The 18777-nt window shown below is 38.7% G+C and overlaps 1 protein-coding gene across 2 annotated transcripts in view; it reads right to left on the minus strand.

Annotated features, from left to right (window-relative positions):
• The window catches only part of sclt1 (sodium channel and clathrin linker 1), a 37560-nt gene that overhangs the window by 18356 nt on the left and 427 nt on the right, over positions 1 to 18777 (minus strand). Inside the window, exons 2-14 of one of the 2 annotated variants that reach the window (XM_088342501.1) lie at positions 18735 to 18773; positions 13179 to 13246; positions 11960 to 12012; positions 11742 to 11814; positions 11351 to 11406; positions 10043 to 10178; positions 9666 to 9788; positions 9481 to 9546; positions 6295 to 6365; positions 5277 to 5367; positions 2896 to 2987; positions 2601 to 2778; positions 1254 to 1352 (exon numbers count right to left, since the gene is read on the minus strand). In XM_088342501.1, the coding sequence (XP_088198627.1) occupies positions 1254 to 1352; positions 2601 to 2778; positions 2896 to 2987; positions 5277 to 5367; positions 6295 to 6365; positions 9481 to 9546; positions 9666 to 9788; positions 10043 to 10178; positions 11351 to 11406; positions 11742 to 11814; positions 11960 to 12012; positions 13179 to 13246; positions 18735 to 18768 (1140 nt within the window). In that variant the 5' untranslated portion in view covers positions 18769 to 18773. Of the gene's footprint in view, positions 1 to 1253; positions 1353 to 2600; positions 2779 to 2895; positions 2988 to 5276; positions 5368 to 6294; positions 6366 to 9480; positions 9547 to 9665; positions 9789 to 10042; positions 10179 to 11350; positions 11407 to 11741; positions 11815 to 11959; positions 12013 to 13178; positions 13247 to 16721; positions 17405 to 18734; positions 18774 to 18777 lie in introns of those variants that run through there. The other variant, XM_088342502.1, reaches the window with a different exon arrangement.

Below are 18777 nucleotides of genomic sequence, written 5' to 3' on the forward strand. Positions count from 1 at the left end.
TATTGATGTATTTTGGTGAGGAAAGGCCAAATCAATCAAAACAATTTTTAGGATTTTAATACTCTGAGTTGATTTTCCTCAGACCTGATGGATATTTCAAATCCAACATGATTTTGTTACACAAACTTTAGCAGGATTAATCAGCATAATGCAGCAAAACCCTTTTAATATAAATTGTATTGTATTGTATTAAGCCAGTACAAACATGAAATATACAAGAAATCATTTGACACACGAACACTCAATAATGATAAAATAATAGATTTAAAAGAATAAAAATAATAGAGTAAAAAATATATAGTAGTGTATAATACAAGGTAATTATATAGAATAGTTTAAAAATAAATAATGTGTAAATAACAAGACGAGAGTAGAATAGGTCAGAGGAACGCCGTTGTTTCTAATAATAATACTATACAAAATAACCTAAATCAATTCCCGTTGAACATACGGATAGCGGAAGGGTAAAAACTCTCTTTAAGACGTGAAGTCTTGCTCGCAATGGAGCGAAGACGGCGACGCAACGGCAGGTAATCAAAGTACCTGCGAGCAGGGTGACTGGGATGTCTATAATTTTTTGTGTCCGTTTTCTAGTTCGATCGATGTAGATACTTTGCAGGGACGGAAGGCCAGTACCTAATATTTCCTCTGCCGTCCTCACTACTGATTCCATCTTTGACAATTCTTTCTGATTGACGCAACCAAACCAAACTGTGATTGACCTAGTTAAAACGGATTCAATGATAGCACGATAAAAATTGAGTAGAATGGCTTGACTCCGAAAGATTTGAGTTGACGAAGGAAGTAGAGCCTTTGTCTGGCTGACTTTTGAACATCAGTAGCATTGACAGTCCATGTGCGGTCAGCTGACAGGTAAATACCCAGAAACTTGAATGAATGGACCAGTTCCACCTCACTACCATTAATTGACAGTGGCACATGCGGGGGAGGCTTAGTACGGAAATCTATTATCACCTCCTTAGTTTTACCTACATTCAATAACAGATTACTCTCATGACACCAGGTGGAAAGTGAATCAATTTCTGCTCGTATACTTTAATCTGTCGAACAGATAGAGTGTCACTGTACATTTATTTGATGAAGTAGAGAACAACTTTGCTAGATGAGGGGATTAAAAAAGGATTGGGTATAAAAAAAAAAAAAAACAGGTCAAAAGGAACATTATATAAATATGTGAGGTAAAAACCCCACCGGAAATTATACTTTAAAACACCATTTCAAAATATGCTTGCCTCTTTTCTGGTGCGCATAGCAGCATCCTCAATCAGCTGTGGTATGACCTTTTTTGTTTTCTCCAGCTCTTCCATCATCTGTTTCTCTCTTAATAAGGCCTGTAGAAAAACAATGTAAAAAATATTACCAAAGAAATAGAGGGAAGGTGACCTATGCTAGTGTTCATAAAAAATGGTGAGGTGACCAAAATGAATGAATCATGTGCATTGCTAGGTTATTTGTTTCTTCGTTGCAGGTTGGGGGCGAGGATTAAATGAGGGGGGAAATATAAAAATCTAACCTTTGAATTAATTGTACCACATTAGAACCACAAAGACCTTTATGACAGAATGTCTACAAAGGTGCGCTAAATACTAACAAATACAAAGTGACATAGAAAACCAGGTAAACCTAACAAAGTCAGAAATTCCTAACTTTGAAATGAAGTATTGTATTAACAAAGTCAATCTTGCAGCTTAAAATGAATGAAATGATTTTGCATTTATATAGCGCTTTTCAAGTCAATGACTTCCCAAAGCGCTTTACATTGTGCTTCACATTTCCCAATAGCGGCCGTGATCTGTGCAGCCATGTAAGGCGCTAACCTGCTTAATGGGGGTAATTGGGGGTTCAATGTCTTACCCAAGGACACTTCGACATGTAACACGGACAAGCCGGGATTCGAACTAGGATCCCTCAATCCTAAAACGATCGCTCTACCTCCTGAGCTACTGCCGCCCCAAAAGAGTTAAAAGGGAGTTTATTGAAAATATAATTGAATAACTATCTATGTTTAGCTACACACTTTATAACATTTTAATTTTATTTTGATATGTGGCTTTTTTTAAGCAGTTCTATGGGGTCGCTTATATGTGACATAGCCTTATATGCGAGTATATGTGGTACTTTCATTTTTGTTTTCCGAGATGTGTGGTTTTGGAAAGTGAATATATTCTGCTATTTCTACTTAATACGCAAAATTCTTAAATTAGAAGCATTTGGGAAGTGGATTTTTTTTTCTTAATTTGGGTTGCAGCTTGTAATTAGAGTTAAATGGTGGGTACTCAAGTCAGACCTGTTAAGGAACCTGTGTCTTAAAGAAAAATCCTGTTTATGAGCAGGCACATCTAAAGCATACGCAAAAAACCTACATGGCAAATTAAAATCCTATTGACTCCTTAAATACGATTGTTTAGATATTTTTTTTTAAGTTGAATAAAATGCGACAAAATCGTCAACAGTTCTGTCTCTACTAACTTGAGTTAATACGAGCCTTTAAACAATTCCAAAGAAATTCATTTTAGCCAGAAACAGATATATACATACAGTGCCAACATTTGTGGTGGTAATAGGAATAGATAGGTTACCTCATTCTTCTGCAGGACTGCCTCCTCAGCCACCTGCACGCTCTCTCGAACTTGGTCCAGAGCATCATATTTATCCTGCTCTAATGCAGTGCACCGGGCTTTAAGGTTCCCTGACATTTGTTCCCACATAGTTTGCTCCCCTAGAACTTCCTCTGCTTCTTGCGACGTTGTTTTAAGCCTCAGCAAATGCAATGAAAGAAGACACTGATTGTGACTTGAATAAATGGACATTTACAGGTAATAACACAAGTTGATGGAACGAGCTATGTCACATTAAGCATTCATCTGATCTCACATAGTCTCATTCTGATTAATGGTGGACTGAAGCTGTTGAATTCGTGTTTCTGCTGCTTCCTCTCGACTGCGGGCCTCAGTGAGATCCTTCTCCTGGAAACAAAAAACGATTTTTTGCAAGCTCCCACATACTTCTACTAATTCAGGGTTAGGTTGTAAGAAAACACTATTAGTCATTTCAAGAGCTGTCTCGATACAACCTTTTTACTTCTAATACAATAAAAATGTTGCAGGTTACTGTAGGTAACACACTAAGAAGTCATGGTTTGAAATCATGTGTGGCATGAAAGGTTCCCCACCTGTCTACCCCATATAATCAGTAAGACTTTAACTTGTTCCAATTACGATATCGAATATTACCTATTCAGGAAAAAAAGAGATATTCGTAATTGGACATAAAGCAGTTTGAAATTCGACAATTCGACTTATTTTAGTTCATCTAAAGCTGGTTTCTTCATCACAGAGTAAGAGCATGCCGTAAAAAACTGCAGGTGATATAAAACACGTGGGATAAAATTTGTTTCAGTTTTTTGGCTAATATCAAAAAGTTATCCAATATGAATATTGGATTGGGACAAAACCATTAGTTTCCATTTTCCATCACTTGCTGCAAGTAAAAAGATTCAATAATGCCAACTGGAAGTGATTAGTGACTGAGAAGTTATTGGAATTTAGCAATTTAACAACATTCAAATGTCAAAACATGCTAAAAGGTCAGTTTTCCACTTGGTGTGTTGATGCCATTATACAAATTTGAGTGAGAAAAAAAATTAAAGATGACTTTACTATCATTAATTTTGGTTAATAAAATTAAACCTGGCACCCTAGGATAAACATGTAGTCGATTTGAAATAATAATAATAACTGCATGTCCACTGTGAGCGAGATAAAGACCTGTTAGTCCACACCTTAGAAGTCCACCTGCACTCCATGTATCATCCTGAATCCGATGCACCTGTTTGAGGTCGTAAGCTGCATAAAGACACCTGTCTACCCCATATAATCAGTAAGACTTTAACTTGTAACATGGTGAACACCAAAGAGCTGTCCAAAGACACCAGAGACAAAATCGTACACCTCCAGTAGGGCTACGGAGCAATTGCCAAGCAGCTTGGTGAAAAATGTCCACTGATTGGGCAATCATTACATAATGGAAGAAGCTAAACATTGCTTTCAATCTCAATCGGAGTGGAGCCCCATGCAAGATATCCCCTTGTGGGGTATCAATGATTCTAAGAAAGGTAAGGAATCAGCCCGGAACTACATGACATGAGTTGATCAATGTCCTTTAAAGAGCTGGGACCACCGTTTCCAAGGTTACTGTAGGTAACACACTAAGAAGTCATGGTTTGAAATCATGCATGGCATGAAAGGTTCCCCAGCTTAAACCAGCACATGTCAAGGTCTGTCTTAAGTTTGCATATGACCATTTGGATGATACAGAGTCATGGGAGAAAGTTTTGTGGTCAGATATGACGAAAATAGAACTTTTAGGTCATAATTCCACGAAGCGTGTTTGGAGGAAGAGTACAATCCAAAGAACACCATCCCTACTGTGAAGCATGGGGGTGGTAGCATCATGTTTTGGGGTTGTTTTTCTGCACATGGGAAAGGACGAGTGTACTGCACAAAAGACAGGACGACTTGGGCTGTGTATTGTGAGATTTTGGGATACAACCTTTTTCCCTCAGTCAGAGCATTAAAGATGGGCCGTGGCTGGGTCTCCCAACACAACATAACGCGACCCGAGGCACACAGCCAGGAAAACCAAGGAGTGGCTCCGTAAGAAGCATATCAAGGTTCTAGCATGGCCCAGCCAGTCTCTAGACCTGAACCCGATCTTTGGAGGGAGCTCAAACTCCATGTTTCTCAGCGACATCCCAGAAACAGGAGTGATTTAGAGAAGATCTGTGTGGAGGAGTGGGCCAAGATCACTTCTGCAGTGTGTGCAAACCTGGTTAAAGACTACAGGAAACGTTTGACCTCTGTAATAGCAAACAAAGGCTACTGTACCAAATAACAACATTCATTTTCTCAGGTGTTCAAACACTTATTTACAGCTATATCACATAAATTATAGAGAGAGCGAGATATACATATACATACATATATATATATATATATATATATATATATATATATATATACACACACACACATTAATAAATGAAAGATAATGTTAGGATAGCCAATAGTTACAAGGCATGTCGACTGGTCTAAGTATTTAAGTACACAAGAAAATAATGAAACGAAAATAGTGCAATGACATTAGCAGAACCATTTTGAAATTCATGAGTAAATAAAATACATATTAATATACACTTCTCAATATATTTTAACACCAGTGTCCGTCCCTAAGAGTATTTTTATTAAATATCTCACCTGTCTCTTTAGCTGATGCTGAACTCGCTGGAGCTGTTTGTTCATTTCTTCTACTTTGGTTGTGGCTATCCCCAAATCACCTTTTGCTGTTCTACAGGATAAGATCCGAATACACTTGCACAATTAATACGCGGCATACATACATATTAAGGCTTACGTAAACAGCTTCTCAAATTCTCCAAAGCAGTTCAACTTCAGCAATTTCGACTGCAGAATACAAAATTTAAAAAAAGCAGGCTGTGTCATGCTAAAATATAGCCCTGACGGAGGCATTTGAGTGACAGCCGGCTGGTATGTATTTTGCTGCCTCGCCATCTACGATTGATCAACAGTATACACACAATTTGTAAAAGCTCAGATAAGAGACACCAACTGGCATGATTTTTTTTACATTGGAAGTAAGGAATGCGCTGTTAAAGACAACCACGATCACATTCACCGGCACGATGAGCATAGACGTCTCCACCGAATCATTTCTCACTGTGCTTTGTCATTGCTTATTAGTATCTGAAGATTGAAACCGAAATAAAAAAAGAATAACAACACCCATGTGTTTTTGCAGAGGTTTTAATAAGCCTCAGGCTAATTCAACATTTAAAAGTGAAATTCTTCACAGAAAAGTTTTTTTTACAATTAAAAATTGAAATTAAAGATAAGGAAACACTTTAAAGCTTCTGGTAATATTGGATTGGACTGTGTATGTGTGATATTTTGTGAGTAAGCAGTTTGTATAAATTAAGTAGAATTAATCATTTTTCTTTTTTTTTTTTTTACAAATGGACAGTTACTAGATATAATATGTGTCATTTTTAGATAGGGGAGAAAATATTTTGAAAATGCTTCAATTTTTTCATAATCCCAATTGTACCCTCTGAATCATAATTGTAAGGTGACCCAAAGATTCCCACCCCTAAACATCGGCGTTTGTGATTGACGATCTTGCACACAGCAACACAACCCAAATGTAGAGGATTGGCTTCAGAGACAGGTATTGTAACTGAAAATAAATTTGAATTACCTGAGCTGGCTGCGTAGCGATTCCATTTCTGAATTTTGCTCCGTCACTGTTTTTAGCAGTTGCTGATTGGTCTGTGAGTGACAGGAGACACATGTTTGCCATTTGTATCGCATTATTCTCATTGGACCCAATGATTCAAATTAAACCTGTAGACTTTCACATTAAGTCTATTCCCAACTGTTCTACTTTTCAAATGCACTCGGCAGAGACCAATAGCTTTGTCCTCTCATTAAAAATACATTAGATAAGTATAGAATTACTCTTGTATTCTTCATTCCACTCCTGTCAATTCCCCACGTGTATTACTGCATAATGCCTTGTGAAAGTCCATCCATCCATTATCTGCAGCACTTATCTTCAGTGGGGTTGCTGAGGTGCTGGAGCCAATCCCAGCTGTCTTTGGGCAGTGGGCAGGGGACACCCTGAACTGGTTGCCAGTCAGTCACAGTGCAAACAGGGACAGACAACTCACTCGCTTATTTACACTTATTTACAGTGAAAGTTCTTGGTCAAATTGCCAAATTTCAGGCTTCAAACTTGAATTGGATTGGATTGTAAATGTTGCAAAAATATTTGCCCACTGTTCTCTCAGCTCAGCCAACTGACTCCAGAGGTTCCCTGGTGATTTCCGAAAGAACCAATGTCTAACGATGACAAAAAGAGTGCACATACTGGTATGTGTCATTAAGTGTGATGGGCTAGAAAGTAGAAACTGGAGAACAGACAGCATTAGAAAAGCAAAGAACACACTAAGCAAGTCCGGAATCAAGTTGTGTAAATGTTCAAAGGAGAAATGGGACACAAGAAGATTTTGCAACATTTAAACAACCCCGGAGCACTGAGAGAGCAATGATATCAAGATGGAGAGAGCATAGAACAACAGCAAACCTAACAAGACCTGGCCTTCCCTCTAATGTTTCACAACAATGAGAAACTGATCAGAGAAGCAACCAAGTGGTTAATGATCACATTGGATGATCTGCAGGCATACATAGCTGAGGTGAGGCCATCAGTGCATAAGTCGACTATTAGTGGAACTCTGTATAAATGTCCCCTTTATGGAAGAGGGGCAAGAGGGAAGCCTTTTCTGAAAAGGCCTGTTTGGCGCTTGCAAGAGGCACATGGGAGGCACATTTACATGTGGAAAAGGGTTCTCTAGTCAAATGACACCCAAAATAGAACTTTTTGGTCTTAATGCAAAGAGTTATTTATGACATATGAGGAACAATGCACATCTCTCTGATAACACCATCCAAATGTCAAACGTGGTAGTGGCAGCATCACGCATGGGGTTGTTTTACTTCAGAAGGGACTGGGAAGATTGTTAAGAGTTGATGAGAAGATGGAGAGAGCCAAATAAGGGGTGATTGTGGCAGTAAAGACTCTTGTCTCAATAAACTGGCGAGGAAAGCGAGCTCTGTTGTGGGCACAGAGCTGGACAGCCTGACAACAGTAGCTGAGAGACGGGCACTGGAAAAGCTGCGGTCAATCATGGACAATTCATCACATCCACTACACAGCATTATATCCAGACAGAAGAGCAGCTTCAGCGACAGACTGCTCTCACTGTCTTGTACCAAGGACAGACTGAAGAGATCTTTTCTTCATCATGCCATGAGGCTCTTTTACTCCACCCGGCAGAATAAAAGCCCACATTAAACAACACCCCCTACATTGCAATATGTATTCTGAGTAGCACTATGTAGATACTCTATAGAACACGCTAGTGGGTATAAGCACGTCACATTGGGTATTTGTATATTATATTCTTTTTGCTTTATTATTGTATTGTTTCTCAGCACAGGGATGCTGCTGGAAATGTGAATTTCCCTGCGGGGATGAATAAAGTATCTATCTATCTCTATCTAAAAGACCTGAGAATGGGGAGCAGGTTCACCTACAAATAGGACAATACTTTTCTGTACGTAGTTAGGTCATGTGCAGGAGCAATCACATATAGTACAAGAAGATATTAATTAAGGATTATAATAATGTACCATACAATCCTGACTAGAGAACATGCCTGATCAAAAGCCGTACTCAGTCCATTTTAAAAGGAAAAAACATTTTGTAAATAAGCCACAACTGACTATAAGTCGCATGTGCCCACATTGAAACATGTCAAGTCAAGTCTCATTTATTCATCTAGCCCTTAATCACAAAAATGTCTGGACTGCACAGGATTACAATCACACCATCACCTGATCTCAAACCAACATGGGGGCAAGGAAAAACTCAAAACCTCAGCGTAAGGAAAAAATAAATCTTGAGAAGGGGCCTCACAAGTGGTAGACCCCCCTCCAGGATGACCAGGGTGGAATAGATTTAGCATTACAGTACACAGACATAGTAAACACGAGGTAACATGTTGAAATATGTCCGGAAAGTGCATGACAGCAACATAGGATATTTACAAAGAAAGACGGCACACAGAAATAATTTTAATCATAAACGGTACTTTAACCCTTTAACGTTCCGACGGCCTATCGGTCTTTTGATAAAGTAATAAGTGTCTGTACAATGTCACCAGTTACTGAACTATGTCATACCACATTTCATTGGAAAGCTTAAACTCTTCGAATTCAAGATATGACAATTTTAAAATATAGACATCAGAGAAACATCAGTCCAAAGCAAAATACCCATAAACTATAAAGCCGGCGCAACCAACCATCATCTCCCCTGGCAGCCTTCAACTTTTCTGAATGTTTGCGAAAATGCTTTCGTTACATCAAATCCAATCCATAGAGTCGGACCGTGTAAAATATTGACTCCAAAACACACGATAATGCCGACAGATGAATAGAAATCTGCTAAAAACATTTCTTCTTCGTTGGACGTTGCTTATTAGAATCTGTTTATTTTGTCTCTTTATTTCCGTTTACAAATGAACAGACTCGTAAAATTAACCAAATATGGTAATTAGTCCTCCCCTTTCGATTGAGTCATTTTCCATGATAAGGGTCTGTTCAGGCTAGTTTTATTCACGCACAAAGCGCGAAGTTACGTTAAACTTGCGTCTTCCTCGACACATAATTTCCACGTGTCTCACTTTTACTACTTGAGCAGTTGGCATCTGTTAGAAATAATGCATAAATTAGATGCATTATTGCATAAGCCGCAGGGGTAAAAGCTTGGGAAAAAGTCGTGGCTTATAGACGGAATTTTCCCTTACACATTACATACCAACTGTATTTCTTGATTGGCCAATTGGAGTTGGTGCGTGTGCTGATGGGTAATGTTGATTTGATCCTGTTAAGACACAAACCATTTAGCAATATAATAATGATCAGCCTCAATGATGACATTTTTCAAATCAATTTGTAAATTGCCGCGTAAAATGCCTTTGGCAGTCACTGTATGAGCAGCACCTTGAGCTGCTGTTCTTTAGCGTCGGCGCCTTGCCGATCACTGAGGCTCTTCTGGTAGAACTCCTGAAGCCGGTCAAGCTCCAGAGCTGCTGTCTGCCACAACTCCATTGCCTGTAGACGATCCTATACAAATATAGTGAAGCAGATTTCGAATGGTGTGTTTCAAACATGATGCATTGCACTTTATTACACTTTTGTCTATTCTTGGAGAAAGCAGGCAGACATTTACTAGCAACGACCTTTACTAGCAAACCAAAATACATAATTTTAACCTGCAGACATTTTCAAAATGTAAACATTCAGATTTTTTTCAGTTTCAAAAACATGCACCATGCTTCTAGTCAAGACAAAGAACACTGGCGATACAGAATTAAAACCTGTTCTGACAACTTGACTTGTTCTTGGAGGTTTTTAACCAGTGCTTCCTCGTCCAATGTGCTTATCTCCTCTCCAGAGATTTTAGCGGGTGACTGAAGCTGCTTTTCAACCGATTCCCTTAGTTCTGCATGCAGCCTGCCAAGGAGTTAAAGAGGGCTTAGGAACATATAAAATCACTCAAACAAGCACATTAATACATATACAGTATGGGTAATCCCATGTAAACAGTGATAAACTGGATCAGTAGTATTTTCTGACTGCAATGTTTGGTAAAGTTCATGTGACTGAAAAAACATTTTAAAAAGGTAAATGAAATAGACTTAAAAGTGAATAGTTTTGGAAAATGGGACTCCTACTCATCCACTGTGCTTGCCCTTTAATGGTGTGGTACAGCATTACGAGCTGCATTGCTGATTGCTACAACTACAGTCCTAGGTTAAGTAATATTTTTTTCTTTAAATTGGAAAAAGGCTGACATTGTCAATTGTTAGCGAAATGGTGAGTTTGACCTCTCTGCGATCTGAATATTGACTGGTCATGGTGTCACATCTTCCAGTAAACTGCAGGTTTTGTACACGTCTTTCATCGCCGATATCAAGCACTTTCTAAAGACTTTCAAAGCCAATTTTCCCATTTCTCCAGTACCATTAAAAGAAAACACAGTATGAATCGTGTATTTTGCAGGGACAACAATATACATCTTATTTACTTATGTGATTTTTAATTTTACGGGTGCATTTATCAAGACATGTCATATTTAGATCTTGAGTAAATTGCGAACATATTTGATTTTGAGCCAAATCTCTACCCATACAGGAGTTGGGTAAAAATTACAGTTATATTTAGCTTACATTTTCAGTTGCAGGAAGTTCCCCCCAATAAAACGTTCCACTGGGAAACCCTACCTTCATGAATGTCCATAATGAATGCAAAATCTTTGCACTAATAGACATTTAATAGTGCTCATTTTAGGCAGATCCATAGGACTATGACGTACAAACTAACGCCAGCAGCAGTTAGTCACGAGGGAAGAAGAAAAGCAATGGCAAAGCGAAGCCACCAGAGAGCAGTGTTGCCGTCCTTTTTAAGCAGACTTGTTGAGAAATAATACGAGACTATCTTTAATTAAAAATGATAGACAAGAACAGTCATTTCTTACATGTTACTTTTGTGACAGTTGCACTTGCACAGCGAAAAGAGATGTTTATTGCTGGCAGTCAAAACATTGACTCTTTAAACTGCGGTAAATCTGTGGCCCACACTTAGTTTCATGCCACAAATATCAGACAGAAACAGATCCTAGATACCTTTCATTCTCCTCCACAACACTCTCCAACTTTTCTTTGACATCTGCCATTGACACCTGTAAAAATCAATAGAAAAAGAAAAATACAAACAGTGAAAGAAAGAAAATTACACACATTGAATACTTTTTGATAAAAAGTTACATTTTTGTTTATATTTTTTATTAAATTTTGTTTCTTAGACCTCATTTATAAAACGGGCAGCACTTGATGGTTGTTTTTAAAAGCTATATAATACAATAAGTTGAGTAAGTTGGGGATGACTTAATTCTAGATATAAGAGAAGCTAATCACAGCTGTTGTTGTGCAGTGTCCTTCAATCAGAAATAAGTCAATAAATCAGATCTCGTTTATTACTTTGAGTGCCTTGTAAACAAGCCAATGTGTTTTTCACCTGGTATTTCTGAAGTTGCTGTGACATTTCGTCAATGTGCCGGTCATACTCTGCTATTAAAGGAGCCATTATACTGTAATACAAAAAAAAAAATCAACGTTTTAGTCACGAGGAAAGTAAAACAATTGTATGATACAATTTAACCTACAGAGCTTAATGATGCTTCAGTGTGACTACAATAAAAAGTAAAATGAGAAAATATAATTTTTGCATCAGACCTCTGATCTGAGAGCCAGGGAGCATCAAACTCAGTCTTCATTTCATATTCAACCTGTACAAACAAAACACGAAAGTCAATAAAAATGGCAGTGAAAATTTGGTTAAATACCTCTTTTACACAGAATTAAAGCATATAGGGATATAACAAACGACACTGGAAACTTTTTTGCTGGGCATAGGAATCGAGACCCCGTCTTGTTGCAGGGAGAAAAAAAACACATAACAGACTGGCTTTCTGCATTGTTCGGTTGCAGATGCGCAAACTTGTGTATAAAGAGCAGATAATGTGACAACACATGATTTATGTGTTGAAATGAGTTGTGTTCATTGACATTTTTAAGGATTCCAAGAAACTGTTGAACCCTGTATACAAATAAAGTTTATTTTATATTATGCCGGGTGTGACAGGGAATAACTGACTAGTAATTACATTTCTGTGATAAACTATGGTTCTTCCAGAAAGCAAGAAATTGATTAAACTTAGAATGAATTTGGTAATTATAAACAGTCGTGTTGTGGAAGACAAGGGATACCAAGAGCTGCTAAAGCTCTTTGCGCTCTAATACAAAATCCAGTCCTGAAATGCAACCCTATTTACCAAGGATGATTTTTACTGACTTACATTAGATTTATTTTATTGAAACTTGACAGGTGAATTTTTAGGTGGTTTTTCAAAGTCGTGTATGATTAAAAAATAAACCACACAATAATAATTATAAACACAGAGACTGACAAAAGTACTTTGACATATTAAGAATGGACAAATAGAGGCAATGCTCTCTATTGTTTTTGTTGATGTCAAAGTATTAATAGAAAAATCCATCAGAATTAAATTAACATTTATATATGTACCATGCCAATATCATTATCAGTGTCCTGTGAACGAGTCATCTCCAAAGCAGTCACCTCATTCTTAAAATGCTAAAGATGCTATTGTTTACAGAGAAAACCCCATTATTTGTTGGTCCATTCCAGATATTTACTGAAATTGCATTCAATTGCATTTCAAATCCAGAAGATAGAGCTGTTAACAGTGTTTCTGTGTCAACACAGTTTGACACTTGGGTAATGTGACACACTGACACTGGCATGGGCCAATCTGCCCATGCTTACCTTTAATCCATGAGGACAGTTTCCCATTAATTTCCATCAAGTGTTACAAAAAAAAAATTATACTTTGAATTCATCCATCTCTAAAGCTATCAATTGTGTCCGTACCTGCAATGGATTGGTGTGTGCTTGCTCTTGACGTTGGTACTGTCTGAGAGAATGATTTAACCTGCGGACTGAGAGCACAAACTTGCATATGACTCACGTATGTGCGTTACTTGTCACATGATATAGATTGGAATGGTGCCATTTCAATTGAAATCTTTCGGCCAAAAAGTTATTCATTTGTTTAAAGGGACGGTGTGTAATATTTCAGCAATAAATGTTGCTGTATTGTGCAGTGCACAAAACAAGTGCTACAAAGCACAAGGAAGAACACAAACTTCGTCTCAAAGTGACCAAACATCACCATTTTTGCTTTGAATATACCAGCCCAGCCTTGTCTGTCTCAACAAGTACATAGGTATAATGTCATCTCATATAACTTCCATTATTCTTTTAAGTGATGAAGTCAATCACATTCAGTATTAATTTATCCCTGGAAAAAAAACAAAAGCGGCAAAGCAATTTTTTTTAAATATAAAATACCGTATTTTCCGCACTATAAGGCGCACCGGGTTATAGGGCGCACCCCCCAAAAATCGTTTTTGGTCCTATTTTTGACATACATAAGACGCACCGGATTATAAGGCGCTACAATGGGAACGTCGACAAAACAGTCAGATAGTTCAGTCCAACTTATTACCCCCTTAACATTCCAAAAGCTTGCAAAGACGCAAATACGTGTCGAGAACACGTGCGGATGCGGTGTCCGTACGATGTCACTCAAATGCATCGTTCCATCATTCGGAAGGTTAAAGTCTTGGGATTCAAGAAATGCCACACATTCCTTAGTTTCTATTTTCTGTTTCGCTCGCAACTTTACCGTGCATATGACAATAAACACTTGGAATTGAGTTGAATTTAAAAATAGACACTCCATTCCATCCATTATCAGCCCCGCTTATCACAGAAACATGGAGTTCAGTCTGAAACAAGATACAGGGACAATATAAAACCCGGAGTAGCTCACTGAAGTCGTTGTGTTCATAATAATGTGCAGCCAATGTCCTCTTATATCCGTGGGTGCAGTAAATCCAGGAGAATAAAATATTTACAAATACAGAATAGAAAAAAATGCTTTCTGTGTGCCGTCAGCCACGTGCTATATGCATTCATCTTTTTCGGCCAATTGCAGGCTTTGTTTTGCCGTTTAAGCCAATGCCAGCCTGTAAATGATAAAAAGGATCTGCCCCTTGACCTCCGAATAACTTTAGCCAATAGTGATCGATTCAAATGATGATTGACACATTGGTTAGCCAATGAAACGACGGTAAATAAATCCCAGCATACATCGCGTACTACTTGGCGTTCGGGGGAAAATCTAGTTGGCGGCTGCAAGTTAGTTGGAAAACTTAATGTTGATCCATAAATAAGGCGCACTGTATTATAAGGCGCATGGTCAGCTTTTGAAAAAAATAAAGGCTTTTAGGTGCGCCTTATAGTGCGGAAAATACGGTACGCATTGCGACTTTCACAAGGTTTTGGGTGTTTGGGTACCCGTGGCAGTAAGAATGAGGACAATCATGTCAGCTCCCTCTAAGTGAGGCTCATGTTATGTAGAATAAATACAAATTTCCCTACCTACGACTATTTGAGAAAATGCACAATAATATGATACTTCATGTAGTTTCTCATATGGTGGTTCAGGAACCAAAAGTGGGCCCTGGACCTTTTTTTAATGGATTGTGGACGAGGGCAGCACAATTAACCGAAATCCGATCGATATAACGATGTGACATAGTGTGATAGTGTAACTGCAAACATCTGCGTTTTTTTTCAAGGATTTATAGTTTCAGTTTTTTATTTGATTGACGGAGTGTTTGGCCAACAAAAATTATCACATTTCATGGTTTAACAGCGCCGGCCAATCAGAAGCAGGTTTTTAATGGCACCAACCAATAAAGTAAAAGCAAAGTTTGCAAGACGTGGGCGGAGAAATTTGATAGGCTGGTGTACGCTGCCAGTCAGTCATGCAGCGCGTGCACAAATGGCCAACAAGACAAACGCCACAGCCTGAAGGCTTACATTGAAAATTAATTCATTAACTAAATTGGACTCTTGAGTGAGTTGAGAAAAGTGCAAGGAAAAGCTGATCACTAGAGGATATCCTGTATTTTTATCGCATTCGGGAATTGATCGAGTCGGTGTTGGAAGGGAAAGCTAACAGCTAGGCTGTTATGCCACCACTGCCGAACGTGGCTAGTCCCAAATGCCAGATCCATTACCAATAAAGCTAAAGACTTGGAGCTACATTAGGGACTCTAGTATCGTAATCATTACAAAGACATTGCAGAAGTCGGGGGGACCCGACTCTAGCGTGTAGCTTGCCATCCTCTTAATCGTTTTCTTACACTGAAAGGAATAGCCCTCCAATTTTGTTTTCCTTTTGTATAATTACAATAAAGACTATTTACTCAACTGCAATTCTGTTTTTTTATGTCTACATCGATACTTGATATTTCGTTACTTTCATATACTCTGTCTCAAAGTATGTCATCTCAAGTTTCACAAGGTTTATGTTCTCCCCGGGAAAAAAAACCTAACACAGAAAATGCCCTTTTCTTTTAAAATCGAAAGGAAATTAATCGTGCAGCCCTATAATGATGACCTCTTTTCAGTGAGTCGCGGGCCTTGGCCTAGGCAAAATATGCTTAGAAAAGAAGAGGGTCAATTACACTCTTTAACAGTAAGTGGTGATAATGTTCTGCTCGATCTCTTCCTGTTAAGTCAATCATCGCCGTCCCGTTTTTTTTTTTTTTTAAAAGGGTAAACATATAATTTTATTGTGATTTTGTGTTTTATGTCCCTTTTCTGCCCATAATAATGGAAAACAGTTACCGCAATAATCGAGTCAAAGAAGGAAATTATTGCAAGTACCAAAATGGTGTACGAGTGTCTGCCATTGAGGAAGCGCTGCATGAGGGTCTAGTAAATGTTTTTTTCTTTTAATCGGAATATTAATATTTATTATTTACGTAATTGCATAATTACTGTTGTTTAGGCACACATTTCTTTTAAATATTTTGAGTAGGTATTTCTTTTGGTATTTGGCTATTTTAAAGCAGTTTTAGGAGGTTTAGCTTAACCGCGATGAAGCCTAAATTGCGAGTACCGTATTTTCCGCACTATAAGGCGCACCTAAAAGCCTTTATTTTTTTCAAAAACTGACCATGCGCCTTGTAATACAGTGCGCCTTATATATGGATCAATATTACAGGGATGTGATTTGACCAAAGTGAAATTATCTGAAAATTAGCGGGGGGGGGGGGGGGGGGGGGGGGGGTGATTGCTAGCTGGGGGGGGGGGGGGGGGGGGGGGGGAACCAGGTAGGACCAGGGCAGTGCCCTGGTGGGGGGAAAAGTGGGGCGAAGCCCCCCCCCGGAGCTCATGGGTTTTTTTAAGTACTTTCAATGCACTCAGATGACAAAGAAATAGACAAGACAACAGCATAAATTTTCAATGTATATTGAACTATCCCATATAAAATTACAGTTTAAGTCAACTCAAAATCAGTCACATTAAAATAAATTTGAAAAGTTTACCACCTACCTCAAAATTCACGACTCTATCAGCAACTGGTACAGGTTGTTGGGGTGGATCACGTCTCTTTATTACCGCTTCCGATTGTGATGTCAATAAGGGATGGAGGCCGTAAAGTTTTGGAGTTTTCGTTTGGGCACCGAAACTTCCAGCGATGGAATAATTTGTCGTTCTTGACTGGAGTTCTTTCACGTGTTTTTTGCTCTTTGCGTGACTTTCAAGAGCTTTGAAACCTCTCCCACCATAGTCGATGGTATCATGACACCAAATGCAAAGTGCTTTCCCGGCACGATCGATCTTCCGAATAAAGTCATTGAACAAATTCGTCACAGTCTTCTTTCCAACATTCGTAGATAATTCCTTCTCCAACCAGTCCCATCGAAACTTGTTTTTTACAATCTTATCAATTTCTTTAGCTCGCGGAGCATCTTTGCGTTCGATCACGGACATCTTTCTTTAAACACCCGGCAAAAACGTGTGAGAAATGAACAATGGCACACTCCTATAACAAGCGCGTTTATTGGTCAACACGAGACTTCAACCAATCGCAAGTACGTTTCATTTCAGTTACGGAAACACTCAAATGGCATGCTGTCGAGACGAAATCGTTTTTTTTTACCAATTAAAACACCGGAAATTTTAAAATTTTATTTTTGGAGATAAAAAAAGCGGAATTCCGCGAATTAGCGGAAAAATCACATCCCTGATATTAAGTCGCAAGGTCTCGCAACAAAGGCAAGCAGCCGCCAACTAGATTTTTCCTCTTAGGCGATGTGGTCCGCGGTGTATGCTGGGATACATATGCCGGCGTTTCATTTCCCAGCCAATGTGTCAATCATCATTTGAATCGATCACTATTGGCTAAAGTTATTCGGAGGTAAAGGGGGCGGATCCTTTCTATCATTTACAGGCTCGCATAGGCTAAAGGGGCAAAACAAAGCCTGCAATTGGCCGAAAAAGATGAATGTGAATAGCAAGTTTGGTTGTCTTCGGCATAGAGTAAACATGATTTACCATTCTGTATTTGTAAATATTTTACTCTACTGGATTTACTACACTCACGAATATAAGAGGACCATGGTTGCACATTATTATTGAACGCAACGACTTCAGTGAGCTACTCCGGCTATATATTTTTCCAGTATCTTGTTTCAGAGTGATCTCGATGTTTCTGTGATGGGTCTTTTTTTAAATTAAACAAAATTCCAAGTGTTTATTGTCATATGCACGGTAAAGTTAAGAGCGAAAAAGAAAATAGAAACTAAGGAATGGTTGGCATTTCTTGAATCCCAAGACTTTAACCTTCCGAATGATATTTGGAACGATGCATTTGAGTGACATCGTACGGACACCGCATCCGCAAGTGTCTACGACACGTATTTGCTTCTTTGCAAGCTTTCGGAATGTTAAGGGGGTAATAAGTTTCACTGAACTATCTGACTGTTTTGTCCACGTTCCCATTGTAGCGCCTTATAATCCGGTGCGCCTTATGTATGGAAGATATAGGACCAAAAACTATTTTTTGGGGGTGGGCCCTATAGTGCGGAAAATACGGTATATCAGGTAGTCGTTTTGGTTTCATAAATGAAACACTGATTTGAATATATGGCGGCATGCCAGCTGAGTGGTTAGCACAACTGCAGCACAGTTTTGAGGTCACGGGTTCAAATCCAGCTTCCAGCCAGTTTGTGTGTTCTTCTCGTGCTTGCGTGGGTTTTCTTCGAGCACTTCGGTTTCCTCTTACGTTCCAAAAAATATGCATTTCAGGTTAATTGGCTGGTCCAAATTGTCCCTAAGTGTGAATGAGCGAGTATATTGTAGGTTCCTGCGACTGGCTGACAACCAGTTCAGGGTGTCCCCTTCCCACTGCCCTAAGACGGCTGAAATGGGCTGCAGCATCCCGGCGACCCTACTGAGGATAAGCGGTGCAGATAATGGATGGATGATTTGAATCCTTTTTTTTTCCACTATTTTTTTGTGTTTTTACCACTAGGAAGCGCTATTCCTTAAAATGGGCCCTACCTTGGTCTCGAAGAAATTCAACTTCTTTCTCCATGTTGCCTAA

The sequence above is a fragment of the Urocampus carinirostris genome, chromosome 8 (genome assembly GCF_059441175.1).
Source record: "Urocampus carinirostris isolate Australia breed hairy pipefish chromosome 8, RoL_Ucar_1.0, whole genome shotgun sequence".
NCBI classification, from domain to species: Eukaryota; Metazoa; Chordata; class Actinopteri; order Syngnathiformes; family Syngnathidae; genus Urocampus; species Urocampus carinirostris.